General features: G+C 43.8%; 1 protein-coding gene across 2 annotated transcripts in view; it reads right to left on the bottom strand.

Moving 5' to 3' along the window:
- Nucleotides 1-13913, bottom strand: part of prkcsh (PRKCSH beta subunit of glucosidase II) — a 77685-nt gene that overhangs the window by 36079 nt on the left and 27693 nt on the right. For both annotated transcript variants that reach the window (XM_068021127.1, XM_068021128.1), the window contains 5 exons: nucleotides 12122-12206; nucleotides 10912-10990; nucleotides 9881-9967; nucleotides 9138-9326; nucleotides 4210-4300 (listed from right to left, as the gene is read on the bottom strand). In XM_068021127.1, the coding sequence (XP_067877228.1) occupies nucleotides 4210-4300; nucleotides 9138-9326; nucleotides 9881-9967; nucleotides 10912-10990; nucleotides 12122-12206 (531 nt within the window). The remainder of the gene's footprint in view (nucleotides 1-4209; nucleotides 4301-9137; nucleotides 9327-9880; nucleotides 9968-10911; nucleotides 10991-12121; nucleotides 12207-13913) is intronic.

Here is a 13913-nt window from a genome sequence, read left to right as displayed (position 1 = left end):
CACTCCCTCCATCACAGACGCACAGTGGCAGCAGTGTGTACCATCTACAAGACGCACTGTAACAACTCACCAAGGCTCCTTTGACAATATCTTCCAAACCCGTGACTTCGACCACCTAGAAGGACAAGGGCAGCAGGTGCATGGGCGGCACAGTGGTTAGCACCGCAGCCTCACAGCTCCAGCGACCTGGGTTCAATTCTGGGTACTGCCTGTGTGGAGTTTGCAAGTTCTCCCTGTGTCTGCGTGGGTTTTCTCCGGGTGCTCTGGTTTCCTCCCACAAGCCAAGACTTGCAGGTTGGTAGGTAAATTGGCCATTATAAATTGCCCCTAGTATCGGTAGGTGGTAGGGAAATATAGGGACAGGTGGGGATGTGGTAGGAATATGGGATTAGTGTAGGATTAGTATAAATGGGTGGTTGATGGTCGGCACAGACTCGGTGGGCCGAAGGGCCTGTTTCAGTGCTGTATCTCTAAACCACTACCTGCAAGATCCCCTCCAAGTCACACACCTTCCCAACTTGGAACTATATCGCCGTTCCTTCACTGTCACTGGGTCAAATTCCTGCAACACTCTACCCAACAGCACTCTGGGAATACCTTCACCACATGGACTGCAGTAGTCCAAGAAGGCAGCTCACCACCACCTTCTCAAGGGCAATTAGGGATGGACCATAAATGCTGGCGTCCACATCTCACAAATGAATATATTTTTAAAAATCAAGTTGGTCAGCAAATGGATACTCAAAGTCTGCAGTATTCACCAGTAAGCAAGCTCCTGGCTTCAAACAAGTGTGACATATGGACTTGAAAACCAGCTTTACTTAGAACATCTATTATGCATTCCAGCATCAAGCTATAAAAGCAACATGGAACTGGATGTGAAATCTGCAGTGAGTAAGAAGTATTCGTACACTGCGACTGAGTGTCAAAAAGTACAGAACACTGGGCAAAAGGCAAAAAATTTCTAAAGCCTGGTTCGCATCTAAATCAATGTTAACCCCTGTTCATGGATATTATATAAACCAGCCACAGCGTATGCTGCCCAGAACAAAAACAGCCAATATTTGAGGGAAAGGTGAAGTGCGCATGCAACAAAAGGAGCTCGTGTAAATGTGCTCGAGGTAAAAAAGAAGAAATGCTTAGCAAGTTAATCAGCATCTGAACGAGAAAGGCAAGTTCAGGTCTGGGTAGCACATTTCATCAGAACTCTCCTGTGCATTTCCAGGAATGTGTTTATTTCAGACTTCACTGCTCTTCTTTCTGTCTCAGTTAATTTGTGCAATGTTTTCATTTGGCCCTACAGCTCCGTTAGTCTACGCTGCTTCTGTGCGATCCATAAAGATGCAAGTGTCACCATTTACAAGTCATGTCCTGTACGTACCACGATATGAGGCAGGGCTCAATGCAAAAACCACAGCTGCTCCTGCAACTGCTTTACACTCAGTTAAAAGCAGCTTAGATGGGATGAAACCTGAAGCCAGAATGCTGCCCAGCGAACAGGTCTCAACCTGCAGCAACCCTGGTTTCATTCTGTATTTGCGTCGTGTAAACAAGCATCAGACACCCATATGAATTAAATGGCGACACACCTGCAAATTATAAACAACACGATAGTTGTAAATAAAGAAGTGAGGCACCTGCTCACTCCTCTTCTGCTGGCCACTTATCAAAGGTGTAACTAAAACATGTAGACAACTTGCAGTCCCCACTGGTGATCCTGGAGGGTTTCACCTGCTGTTTTGTTTCTATAATTGCAGGGACATGCCCCAATGGAAAATGACACTTAACATTTGATGAATTGTCAGTTCTCATCTAAATCGCTCTTGTGACTGTTGCTACCCAAAGGGAATTTTTTTTTTTTTCCCCCCAAAAGATGCTGTTTTCACCTCTGTCCAAACCAAGTTGTTTTTTTTTCCCCCCCAAAAAGTCAATAAGCTAGCTCAATGGTCCAGTGAGTAAAAGCACCAAAGTTTGATATCTCTGCTGGGTGAGTTGATCTCAGACCGACCAATAATGGGGTCATCACAACTGGCCTCTTGACCCATAGATTGGGGTGGGTGAAAGAGATAGGGAGGGAAGGGGGGGGGGAAAGAGAAGCGGGCACGAGAGGGGGAGCGAGGGCGAGAGAGCAAGAAATTATTATGCAATGAATCTAAGTGCATATGGATATCCAGCGAGGGCAGATTGGGCTCAGTTGTGATGCTTCCAGCAGTTGAATAACCTGCTGTCAATCGCTGGATAGGCTTCTATATAAAGAAAATGGTTATTATGAGGCTGCTAACTATGAATCCATACTCCAGCATGACTCTGAAGGAGAGAAGGGGAGGAAAATCAAGAACAAAGAGTGTTGCACTGGTCTCAAAGTACAGGAACATAGAGGAGTAGGCCATTCAGCCCGTCAAGGCTGCTCTGCCATTCAATTAAACCATGACTGATCATTTACCTCAACGCCACTTTCCCACGCTATCCCCATATCCTTTGATGTCATTCGTAATCAGACATCCATTGGTTTCTTTCTTGACCATGCTCAATGACTGAGCCTCCACAGCCCTCTGGGGTTGAGAATTCCAAAGACTCACCACCCTCTGAGTTAATTCCTCCTCACCTCAGTCTTAAATGGCCTACCCCTTATTGAGATTATGTCCCCTGGTTCTGGACTCACCAACCAGGGAAAACATCCCATCTACAGCAACCCTGTAAGAATTTTGTAAGTTTCAATGAGATCACCTCTCATTCTTCGAAACTCGAGAGAATACAGGCCCAGTTCCCTCAATCTCTCCTCTTAAGACAATCCCAGCACCCCAGGGATAAGTCTGGTGAACCTCCATTGCACTCCCTCAAACGCAAGTATATCCTTACTGAGATAAGGGGACCAAAACTGCACACAATACTCCAGGTACGGTCTCACCAAGGCTCTCCACAACTGCAGCAAGACTTCTTTACTCCTGTACTCAAATCCCTCTGCAATGAAGGCCAACATACCATTTGTGTTCCCAATTGCTTGCTGTACTTGCATGCGAGCTTTTCGTGACTTATGAACAAGGACACCCAGGTCCCTTCGCACATCAACACTTCCCAACCTCTCACCATTTAAGAAATACTATGTCTCTCTTGTTTTTTCAACCAAAGTGGATAACCTCACACTATATTCCATCTGCCAAATTCTTGCCCATTCACTTCGCCTGTTCAAATCCGTTTGAAGCCGCCTTGCATCCTCCTCACAACTTGCATTCCCACCTAGTTTTGCGCCATCAGCAAATTTGGAAATAATCCCTCTCAAGAGAGAGAGTTGAAGAGTCAGAGAGGTTTAGGGAGGGAATGGCAGAGCTGAGGGCCTGAGACCTGAAGGCATGGCCGCCAATGGTGGAACGATTAGAATCAGGTTGCGCAAGAGGCCACGGCACAGTGGCGCAGTGGTTAGCACCGCAGCCTCACAGCTCCAGGGACCCGGGTTCGATTCTGGGTACTGCCTGTGAGGAGTTTGCAAGTTCTCCCTGTGACCGCGTGGGTTGTTGCCGGGTGCTCCGGTTTCCTCCCACAGGCAAAGACTTGCAGGTGATAGGTAAATTGGCCGTTGTAAATTGCCCCTAGTGTAGGTAGGTGGTAGGGAATATGGGATTACTGTAGGGTTAGTATAAGTGGGTGGTTGTTGGTTGGCACAGACTCGGTGGGCCAAAGGGCCTGTTTCAGTGCTGTATCTCTAAATAAATAAATAAAATAAATAAATAAATAAATAAAGGAGCGCAGAGATCTTGAAGAGTTATAGGGCAAAAAAAAACCGCACATAATGGAAGGTGAAACATAAAAGGGCATATAGAGAAGGGTATCTAACCAGATGGTTGTTAGATTGAAGTCCTAAGGCCACTTGTGGTCAGGATCTAAGCTTCAGAGTTGGTAGCTGTTTCATCACTAACGCAAGGTCAATCCAAGGAACATCTCCCCAGAGAAATGAGGGCGGAAAGAAAAAACACTCTTTTCGGAAGTTCAATGACGAGCTCCTTAGGAAGAGGTGGCGAGATCTGAACCCTGTACTTTCCCAACGAGAAAGAGATTATCTTCCTCTTCATTGTAGGTGGGGGTGGCGGGGGGGGGGGAGCCGAAGGAGAGCCAATAAGTAGAAACATTACTCTCTAGAAAAGTTATGATATTATTTGTTTCTGTTCAAAGTTGATTAGACCAGTCAAAGAAATATAAAAAAAAAAATCATACCATCAATCAGAACTTGTGTTTCTTCATCATATGCTGGCATTTTCTCTTCCTCTGCAACTCGTTTTTCCGGAAAATATGAGCTTTGTCGGTCCTGCAAAGAAAAGGATTATTACTTGTCCAGGGGACAAACTGACACAGCAGGTTAGATGTGCACAAAGTCCAACTACTAGACTTTTTTTTTTGCGGGCAGAATTTGACGGCAATGCACCAGAGGCTGACTGGCACCCAGTCAGATCGTGGGTTATGTCACACGATAATGGAAAAATTCAGTACCAGATGCATTTTTCATATGTATTTAAACGGCAAGTAAATCAATCATTTTAAAATGTACACACGAACATACAAATTAGGAGTAGGCCTGCTCAAGCAGCAGGTTTTCAAAAACACCTGGAAATGCATTATGATCAGATTTTTATATATTCAACATAACTCTTGAATAAACTAAACCTAGACTCCCAATATCTGATAGTATATTAGCTCAGTACAACTACTTAACATACTTTTATTGAAAGAAAATATTAATGGGCAACTAAAATGACCTCAGAGACTGCAGTTCCTATATGTAGCACGGGGGCCAAATTGTTTTTCCATCAGCACACCAGCTGACATCAACTAACTTGAGAGTGGGAATCAAACAAGGGGGCCTTAAAGATTAGCATGGTTCAATTATTCACTGGACCAACGCACTGGGAGAAGTTGGCAATGTTGCCACTGAAAATTTGTGCCGAAAATCACATACCTACCAGTACTGGCAGCACCTTACAGACACACCCAGATTAATTATTGATGGCAGCAAGAATGCTTAATTAAAAAGCAGCACAAGATCACAATTATTCTATTGAAATATAAATTTTTTTTTTCCTCAATTGAGATGCAGAGATATCAAATAGTTTCCCCTCAGGTTCACCATATTTTGCTGCGAAGTATTTAGACTTGACAGATAAATCACAAATTGAAGACTGAACAGAATGAAACCAGTGGGCTAAAGCTATGGTGCACAATGTTGAGTGTGCACATCACAGTGCCACACTACTTTCACACAAAGGTGTTCAACATACTCTTTCCTCTCCCTTATTTTCTTCCCTCCGATTCTGAAGGTGCCAACTCATGCTGTCATTTAGTTAATGCAGGTGCCCGCTGTCGGTTGGTACCTGGCCCCAGTCAGCATTCTTCACGTGAGTCTCAGCAGGTTATTTGAGCATTGGAGAGTATCGCAGCCCACACCAGCCTGACCATGTCCTGACCTGACATTTTCATGGCTGCATTTTGCAACTTTCTGGCAACACGCAATAGTATCCATGAGGGATACTGCCAACCTAGCCCAATGGCACTCTCGCCAATCTTGCCACCTCAACTGCCTCCTTAAGTATAAATCAATTTAAGTTACCACGGAGCAGTGATTGAACCAGGAACCTTCTGGTCTGTATAACTCGGCATCACACTGTACTCTTACCCACCAGGCCATCAGGGAGGCTTTATTTATTTTGCATGGTGGCATGTAGGATTTTATTTGCTGCTGAACAGTTTTTGAATACTGACCTAAATGGAAGAACTTCAGTTAAAGTAATGTTGAATATAAAGAAGTGTGTATGCACAAACCCTGAAAATAATGTCTGATTAGTCAGATTGACTGTTGTGAGCATTTGCTGCCCCTTGGCTTACCACTATCCCATACAGGGCAGAAAGCTCTCTCAACCTTGAGGTGGGCAAGAGAGGAGACTGGATACACGGCAAGAGTTCACAGTTGAAATGCAATTTTTTTTTTTGACAGCGGCAAAGGTTACTGCACAAAAGGCACTTAAAGCTGCCGCAAATTTGATAAATTTGACCTTGGGTGGGGGGGCTTCAAAAAGAATCACAAGCAGGGAATGACGTGGGCAAAGAGGGATCATGTTCCATTTTCAGTTGACAAAACTAAACACAACAGATGTGGTGAAAATTCCCATCGACATCCAAGTAGCTGGTATTTTTTTTTTCTTTTCAAAAGAGCAGCCTCGGGCACTCATTTGAATTATTATATAAAACCGAATTACTGACTGGGAGTGAATTCAGAAGAGATTTTTCAATTCACATTGAACTGTAACAATATCACAATGAATTGGCTAATTAGAAGATTGAGATTTATAAGAGAGAACCCACTCCATCACTCACGCAGTTGGGTTTGAGGGGAGGCATGAAAATACTCAGAATTTTCAGCTTTGTCAATCAATACTGCAGTCAGCGAGCTTCCCAAGCCGAGCACTGCACAAGCACTGAGCTTAAAGTAGGAACAAACACCATTTTTATTTCTGAATCCTCCCAACACAAATTGACAGGTGTGCAAGAAAGTGGGAGATTCCTCACAGGCAGGGTGAATCATTCCAGGCTCCTGGGAATGTGGAGTGACATGGGAGCACTTTTCTTTTTGAAGTGACCAAAAGTTCTATTTTCTCTCCAGACTGTCAGGGCAGGGGTGGGACAGGCAGGGCAATGGAATGGGGAGTATCCAATGCTGGTATTCACCGTACAACAATGCTGCTGGGCTCCGAGTATAGCAGCAACACTACAGGATAAGAATGTACCTCTGGGGAGAAGGAAGGCTGGAATTTGCATTTCCCTAGGTTAGCACTCCAGGATGCCGATCAGAGAAAGACAGACCGAAAGAGAACACTTGTGCAGTATTCGGTCAACGGGCTCGAGCTTAGAAACAGTCCACTACCACGATCACTGCAGAGGACATGGCTGAGGTAATAAATTAGCACTTTGCATCTGTCTTCACGAGAGAAGAGGAGGCTTGCTGCCAGTGCAGAGACAAAGGAGGAGGTAGCAGTGATATTGGACAGGATAAAAATAGAGGAGGTACTCAAAGTAGAAAAAAAGTCACACAGTCAGGATGTGGTGCATCCTAGGTCACCAAGGAAAGGAAGGGTGGAAATTGTGGAGAGTCTGGCCATAATCTTCCAGTCCTCATTAGATATGACAGTGGTGCCAGAATACTGGAGGATTGCATATGTTACACTGCTGTTAAAAGGGGAGAGGGATAAACTTGGCAATTACAGGCCAATCAGCCTAATGTTGGTAGTAGGGAGATATTTAGAGACACCGATCCAGGACAAAATTAATTGACAATTGTGGGCTAATAAATGAAAGCCAACACCGATTTGTTAAAAGCGAATCGTGTTTGACTAACTTGATCAAATTCTTTGATATATTAATGGAGGGTAGCGTGGTTCATGTTATATGCATGGACTTACAAAAGTACCAGGTATGAGACTTGTTAGCAAAATTAAAGATCATGGGATTAAATGAACAGTAGCAGTTTGGAAACCAAATTGGCTAAGGAACATAAAGCAAAGGCAGGCAGTGAATGGCTGTTCTTAAGACTGGTGAGAATTATACAGTACTGGAACTCCAGGGTTTGATGTTAGGACCACAGCTCTTTTTCGTAATACATTACTGAACAGGTCTTGGTATACACTTTTCAGATAGCACAATACTCGGAAACAATGAGGATTGTTTACAGACTTCAGAAGGACACAGACTGCTGAAACAGGGCAGACACATGGCATATTAAATGTAACACAGAGAAGTGTGAGGCGCTACATTTTTAGTAGGAAGTATGAGGAGAGGTGATACAACAACAAGAGCAAAAGGCAGCTATTCGGCCCTTCGAGCCTGCTCCACCATTCAATAAGATCATGTCTGATCTGATTGTGGCCTTAACTCCACTTTCCTGCCTGCCCCCCCATAACTCTCGACTCCCTTGTAGTTCAAAAAATCATTCTGACTCAGCCTTGAATATATTCAATGACCCAGCCTCCCCTGCTCTCTGGGAAGAGAATTCCACAGGCTAGCAACCCTCAGAGAAGAAATTCCTCATCTCGGTCTTGAAAGGGAGACCCCTTATTTTGAAACTGTGCCCCAGAGGTCTAGATTCCCCACAATAGGAAACCTCTCAGCATCTACCCTGTCGATCCCCCTCAGAGTCTTATATGCTTCAATAAAATCACCTCTCGTTCGTCTAAACTCCAATGAGTATAGGCTCAATCTGCTCAACCTTTCCTCATAATACAAACTCCTTCATCCCAGGAATCAGCCTAGCGAACCTTCTCTGAACCTAGAAGGTGCTTACGTAAATGGTACCAAGAATGAGAAACTTCACCTATATGGAAAGCTGAGATAAGCTGGGATTGTTCTCCTTAGAGCAGAGCAGGTTAACATGAGATTTGATAGGCATTCAAAATCATGAACGGATTTGATCGAGTAAATCAGGAGAGAAGGTTTTCAGGGTCAGAAGGATCAGTGACCAGACGATACACAGTTAAGGCGATTGACCGAAGAACCAGCGGCAACATGAACTTTTTTTTTGAGACAGCAAGTTGGAATGCACGGCCTGAAAGGGTGGTGGAAGCAGATTCAGCAGTAGCTTTCAAAAGGGAATTGGATAACTACTTGAAAAGGAAAATATTTATAGGATTATGGGGAAAAAGCAGGAGGATGAACTGGATAGATCTTTCAAAGAGCTGCATAGGCACGATGGGCTGAATGGCCTCCTTCTGCAGTGTATCATTTTATGATTCTATCAGTTGCCATTTAGCTAATAGTGGAGGAGAAAATACAGTTTTCTTTTTCTGGATCTGTTGCGCAACACCAGTGGGTGTTCTTTTTTCCTCTACTGTCGACAAGTGCAAATGCTTAGGGGCAGTCATTGCAAGGCAGCTGCTATGGTTACAGTCAGTGCTTGCTGATTGAAAGAGTGAGTGTACAGCTCTTAAATGCTGGTGGTAAACTAGCTCTAGGTGGACCATTGTCTCACACAAAGAACAGCTATCCTCCGCTGTTTTGGGCCTCATACTGTGTAACATTCTCAAGTCAATTAAATATGTCCAATTTTTAGCATTTAAATCCTGCTGTGCAAAGCAGCAACTACACTGCTTTCCTTCCATTACCTTATAATCTTCTTCGCCTCCATCATCTTCCTCCTCCTCTTCCTCATCGTCATCATGCTCCTCACCACCACCATCATCATCATCCTCATCATGGTCATCCTTCCTCCATTCTTCGTGCTGCAACTTTGACTGGCTATCTGCTCCGTCGTCCACAGGAATCTCTGGGGGAATCGGGTTTTCAATTACTGCCTGTCAAAACAAAGATAAAGATGATCTGAATAGAAAGCCTTTGGTTCAGCGAGGTACCGACAATGCGGTCAAAATGCAGATCTACGAAACAAATTTTTTTTTAACGGCCAATTCCTCCGATAGCGTAGTAGGTAAGGGCACCTGCCAGTGCAAGTTTAAACCACATAAGGCAGAACATCCTGAGTTTGACTCTCTGGGTTTGCTGATATCAGCAGAGCTAACAGCCAGGGCATTGTAACTGGCCTTAGTATCTATGTTAGGAAAGAGAAAATGCAGCAGAATTCCCATTCCCTAATGCTGTCCAGTGACCCCCAATATGTCTCGGTGTCAGAATGGGGACAGAACAGGCATGACTATGAAGCACTCCACGTCCAAACAGCTTCCGAACTCTGACAACTATCAGCCTAGGTGGTCAAACAGCCATTTGAGTGAGGTACCCGAGGGCAATCAGCATCCAGAGGACCACAACCCAACAAGAAAGCATAACGTGTGTACCACATACATAGCAGATTTAATAGACAGCTATAATTTGTATTCAAATGAAATCCACCAACCTCAGACTTGTACTTGTCCTGGATACCTGCCCAGACAGTCTCCTGGAAGTTGCTAACGTCAACCTGACTGACACCTCCCAACAGACTCTGTAGGAAAAGGATTCACATATTTTCAGTTGATACCTGGTTAGATACTTAATAACCACGAGAAGCACTGTTCACCTCTGTTAACATCCACTTTGCTTTATTTTCCCCAGAATTCAAGCTCGGCCATGTTAACGTTACAATTTAGAAAATTTTGATCCTGCCCATTCTTTGGAGATGTCTGCAAAAACGCAAGGCACCCTGCAGTTCTCTGTATTTCTTGAATTCCATTTTTCAGGGCATAGCATTAAAAATTTACGAAGTCATTTTCGCAGAAATAACAAGCGGAAACCATGCGTATTTTGAAAGCTGCGGGAGGAAAAGGAAATTCAGCACTCAGAGGTCGGGCTGCCAACAACACGCAACTATACTCACCAGCCAATAATGCAGTTGGTCTCTCCACGGTTCTCAGTTTTGTTTATCGTATGGTTGCTGTAGTGTGGCCTGGGAGGCCTACATTCGCAGGGTGGGGGCATTGGGAGAGAGCAAGCAAAAGTGCACACACGAGGAACAGTGTAAAAGAAAATGAGAGAAAAGGGGGAAAAAAAGGCCAGCCGTGGAAGAATTCTGCAGCAGAGAGGGGCAAAAAGCTATCTGATGCATACCAGCTTAGCAATTCTAGTGAAAGAGGGCTTTAGTCCTCCTTGGCAGGCCCAGCTTCCACAAATAAAATTAAGGCTTTTTTTTTCTCCCAAGTCATTTTTGTTAATCCTACACGGTTGGTTATGAAAGGAGAAGCAAGGGAACAAAAGAATCAGAAGACTGATCCCAAACAGCAAAGGATGCTGTTAGCCAACAGAGGGTATCACTAGCCATGGCAATGAAGACTCACCCAGTCCAGATTCGCCCCCTTCACCTTCTCTCTATGACTGAACTGAAGAACGATAGCATGAAAGGACATAGAGGATTGAGCTATAGTAGAACTACAAACATAATTTCTGCCGTACCTGGGCTTCTTGCTCAGATACTACACCGTCTCCATCGCCATCTAACTCTGCATGAGTCTGAATTTCATATAACGAAACACTGAAATGAGAAACAAAAATTCCATCCCATTATTCCTTTTCTTTACAGAGGAAACTAGTCTTGAAAACAATGCTCAAAAGACCACTGGTGTCGTAAGTTGGAGGACCGCAGCAAGTAACTTCTAAACTAAACATGAGCTGGGTTGGAATCCAGGCCAAAAAAAAAAATCCAAATTGCACTCCGAAATTAATTTGATCCAATAGGATTATAGCCTTCAATCTTGCATACGAACCTCACCCTCTAATAGGGGAAGAATACTGCAAATAGAAGAAAAAGCTTTGTATTTTATTTCTCTTCTTGAATTTCACATTCTTTTTTCGATTCCAACCTCTTGCCCAAACGTTAATCACTTTAATAGATGGGACTGCAAACTTTTCCCGAAGAATACTCTCAGTTTTACCTTCTGGTCAACTGAGAAAATAGCAACCTGCGATACAGTGAAATACGTCCCTTCAGCTTGTTCTTCACAGTCGAACATTTGACACTTTCGACAGCACCGCCCAGACTCGCGACCTCTACCACCTAGAAGGACAAGGGCAGCAGGCGCATGGGAACGCCATCATCTGCCACTTCCCCTCCAAGTCACACACCATGCTGACTTGGAAATATATCGCCGTCCCTTCAGCGTCATAGGGTCAAAATCCTGGAACTCCCCAACAGTACTGTGAATGTACCTTCAGCACACCATGGCCTAATGGGCAATAAATGCTGGGCTCTGGCAGCATCACCCACATCCCATGAATTAACACAACCAAGGGAGTTGAACCACCTGCAATTTATTCAAAGGATAAGTGAGAAAGAGAGAGAAAAAAAAAATCTATCAGGCCATAATTTTAAAGCTTGCTCAAAATGCTGAGGGATTCTAAGCAAGTCGAAGTACCACTGACGTAGACCAGGACAGCTTTGATGGGTGAGCTTGCTCAAAAAGGTTATGCAGAAGCAGGAATAAACACTGCTGCTATTTTGAGCACATGTCATTCAAGGTAGAAACTTTGGGAGAATCAAGGAAGATGATCAGTAATCAGCACCACGAGCTCAATGAGGGGCATGGGAGTGACTCGTGCATTCGAGCTGACTTATATAAAAAAAAAGCTGTAGAAAGGCAGTCAGAACACAAGCTGATAAACTCACAGGCCATCTTCATTGTCATCCAGTTCCTTGAAGGTTTCAGCAGCCTTGGCTTTCTCTTTCTCTAACTTGCGTGCAGCTTGGACCTCTGTCAAAAGAAAATGTGTATTAAGAGCGACCTAATGCAAATTTGGGAGTATGTGGCCAAGCCTCACAAATATAAGCATTTACATTGTACGTCAAGGCCACCTGTATCCTGCTATTTTATTTTATTAAGTACAAGCTTCGCTATTGTTTTTTTTTCTGTCGCATCTTCTTGATTGTTTGCTGCTCGCAAGGTCAAAATATTGTGGCACAGTATGGAATAAAAAAAACCTGGGTAAGCTGTCAGAGAATAAACCTAAATTAAGTCTTTTGTCAACATCAGAAGGCATTAATGCTCTTTACCGAACATTCCCACATCAAGGACGTGCAGCATGGTGGCAGATGTGGCTAATACAAAAAGAAAACTACAAAATTGAATGGGAGAATACTACAAAGAAAAGCACACAGATCGGAGGGAGTTCAAGGCCATATTATAATCTTGGTTTAGATGCTGACTTTAAAACCGCTCAACCTTCACTCCTGCTGCTTAGGATGTCATCTGAAACATGAAGGTGTCATATTTTATTTTATAATGCTCCCGTGAAGTGCCTTGGGACGTTTTATTACGTTAAAGGCACGATATAAAAATAAGTTGTTATTGTTGTTGAAACCCCCGGCCCCCTCAATTACACTGCAAGCACAGTTTGGTCAGGTATTTATTATGCACGCAACACAAGCATGCCACACCACATTACGGAATCCCATCCTCCCGTGCATAGTAGAGTGACAGTTCACGCAAGTTAAAAATAATTTGCTCGTATGAATTATTTATTGGCCGGCAAGCTGCTCTTCATTTTCTAGAGCACTAGTGGCACGCGAGGATTGGAGGTACCTTTTATTTGATGAGTAAAGAGAACCTCTCACCGGTGACAGTGATTTCCAGGCATTCTCTCACTAATTCAAATGGAAATCAGTCGCTCAGTTTTGTAAAGGTCTATCGTAACAAAGACTAAACAGCAGTAACTTGGCACTGCTCAACTGTAGGAATGAACTTCACCAACCAAGCGATATCCCTCCTCAGTTGTAGTTAAAGGAGTACCAGAGCTGCTCAATCAGCAAGAAATGACTAGCTGTTTACAGGCTATCTACACAGCTGAGGGGAGGTCAACAGAGAAACTGCAAATAATAAAGAGCGCAACAGAGACAAAGAGAAAGTGAGAAAAAAGAGTAAGAGAAAGAGAGAAAAAAAAGAGTAAGAGAGAGAAGAAAAAGAGTACGAGAAAGAGAAGACAAATAGAACATGAGACCTAGCAAGAAGATTCATTTGTGTGGGACCCTGTTAAACTTTAAACCTCAATGTTATCAAAACCTGTGTCTTTTCAGGTACTTTCTATATTATACAAAATCAAAGGGCTCATGGCAGTGAAATTTCTGATTTGCGGCTACACAAAGTAATACGTTTGACATGAACATGCACATGCGACCCTCATTATTTTCTTTCCTTGCAGAATCATTGCTTCAAGACTGTAAGCTGGTCATAAAGTCATTACAGCAGCGAAGGAGGCCATTTGGCCCATCGAGCCCATACCGGCTCTCTGTCGAACAATCCCGTCTCATTCCCACCTTTGCAGCACAGTGGCGCAGTGGTTAGCACCGCAGCCTCACAGCTCCAGTGACCCTGGTTCAGTTCTGGGTACTGCCTGTGTGAAGTTTGCAAGTTCTCCCTGTGACTGCGTGGGTTTCCGCCGGGTGCTCCGGTTTCCTCCCACAG

This window comes from Heterodontus francisci, chromosome 43 (genome assembly GCF_036365525.1).
Source record: "Heterodontus francisci isolate sHetFra1 chromosome 43, sHetFra1.hap1, whole genome shotgun sequence".
Classification (NCBI taxonomy): domain Eukaryota; kingdom Metazoa; phylum Chordata; class Chondrichthyes; order Heterodontiformes; family Heterodontidae; genus Heterodontus; species Heterodontus francisci.
The sequence above is the reverse complement of the archived record's forward strand: the minus strand, read 5'-3'. Positions and strand labels throughout refer to the sequence as shown.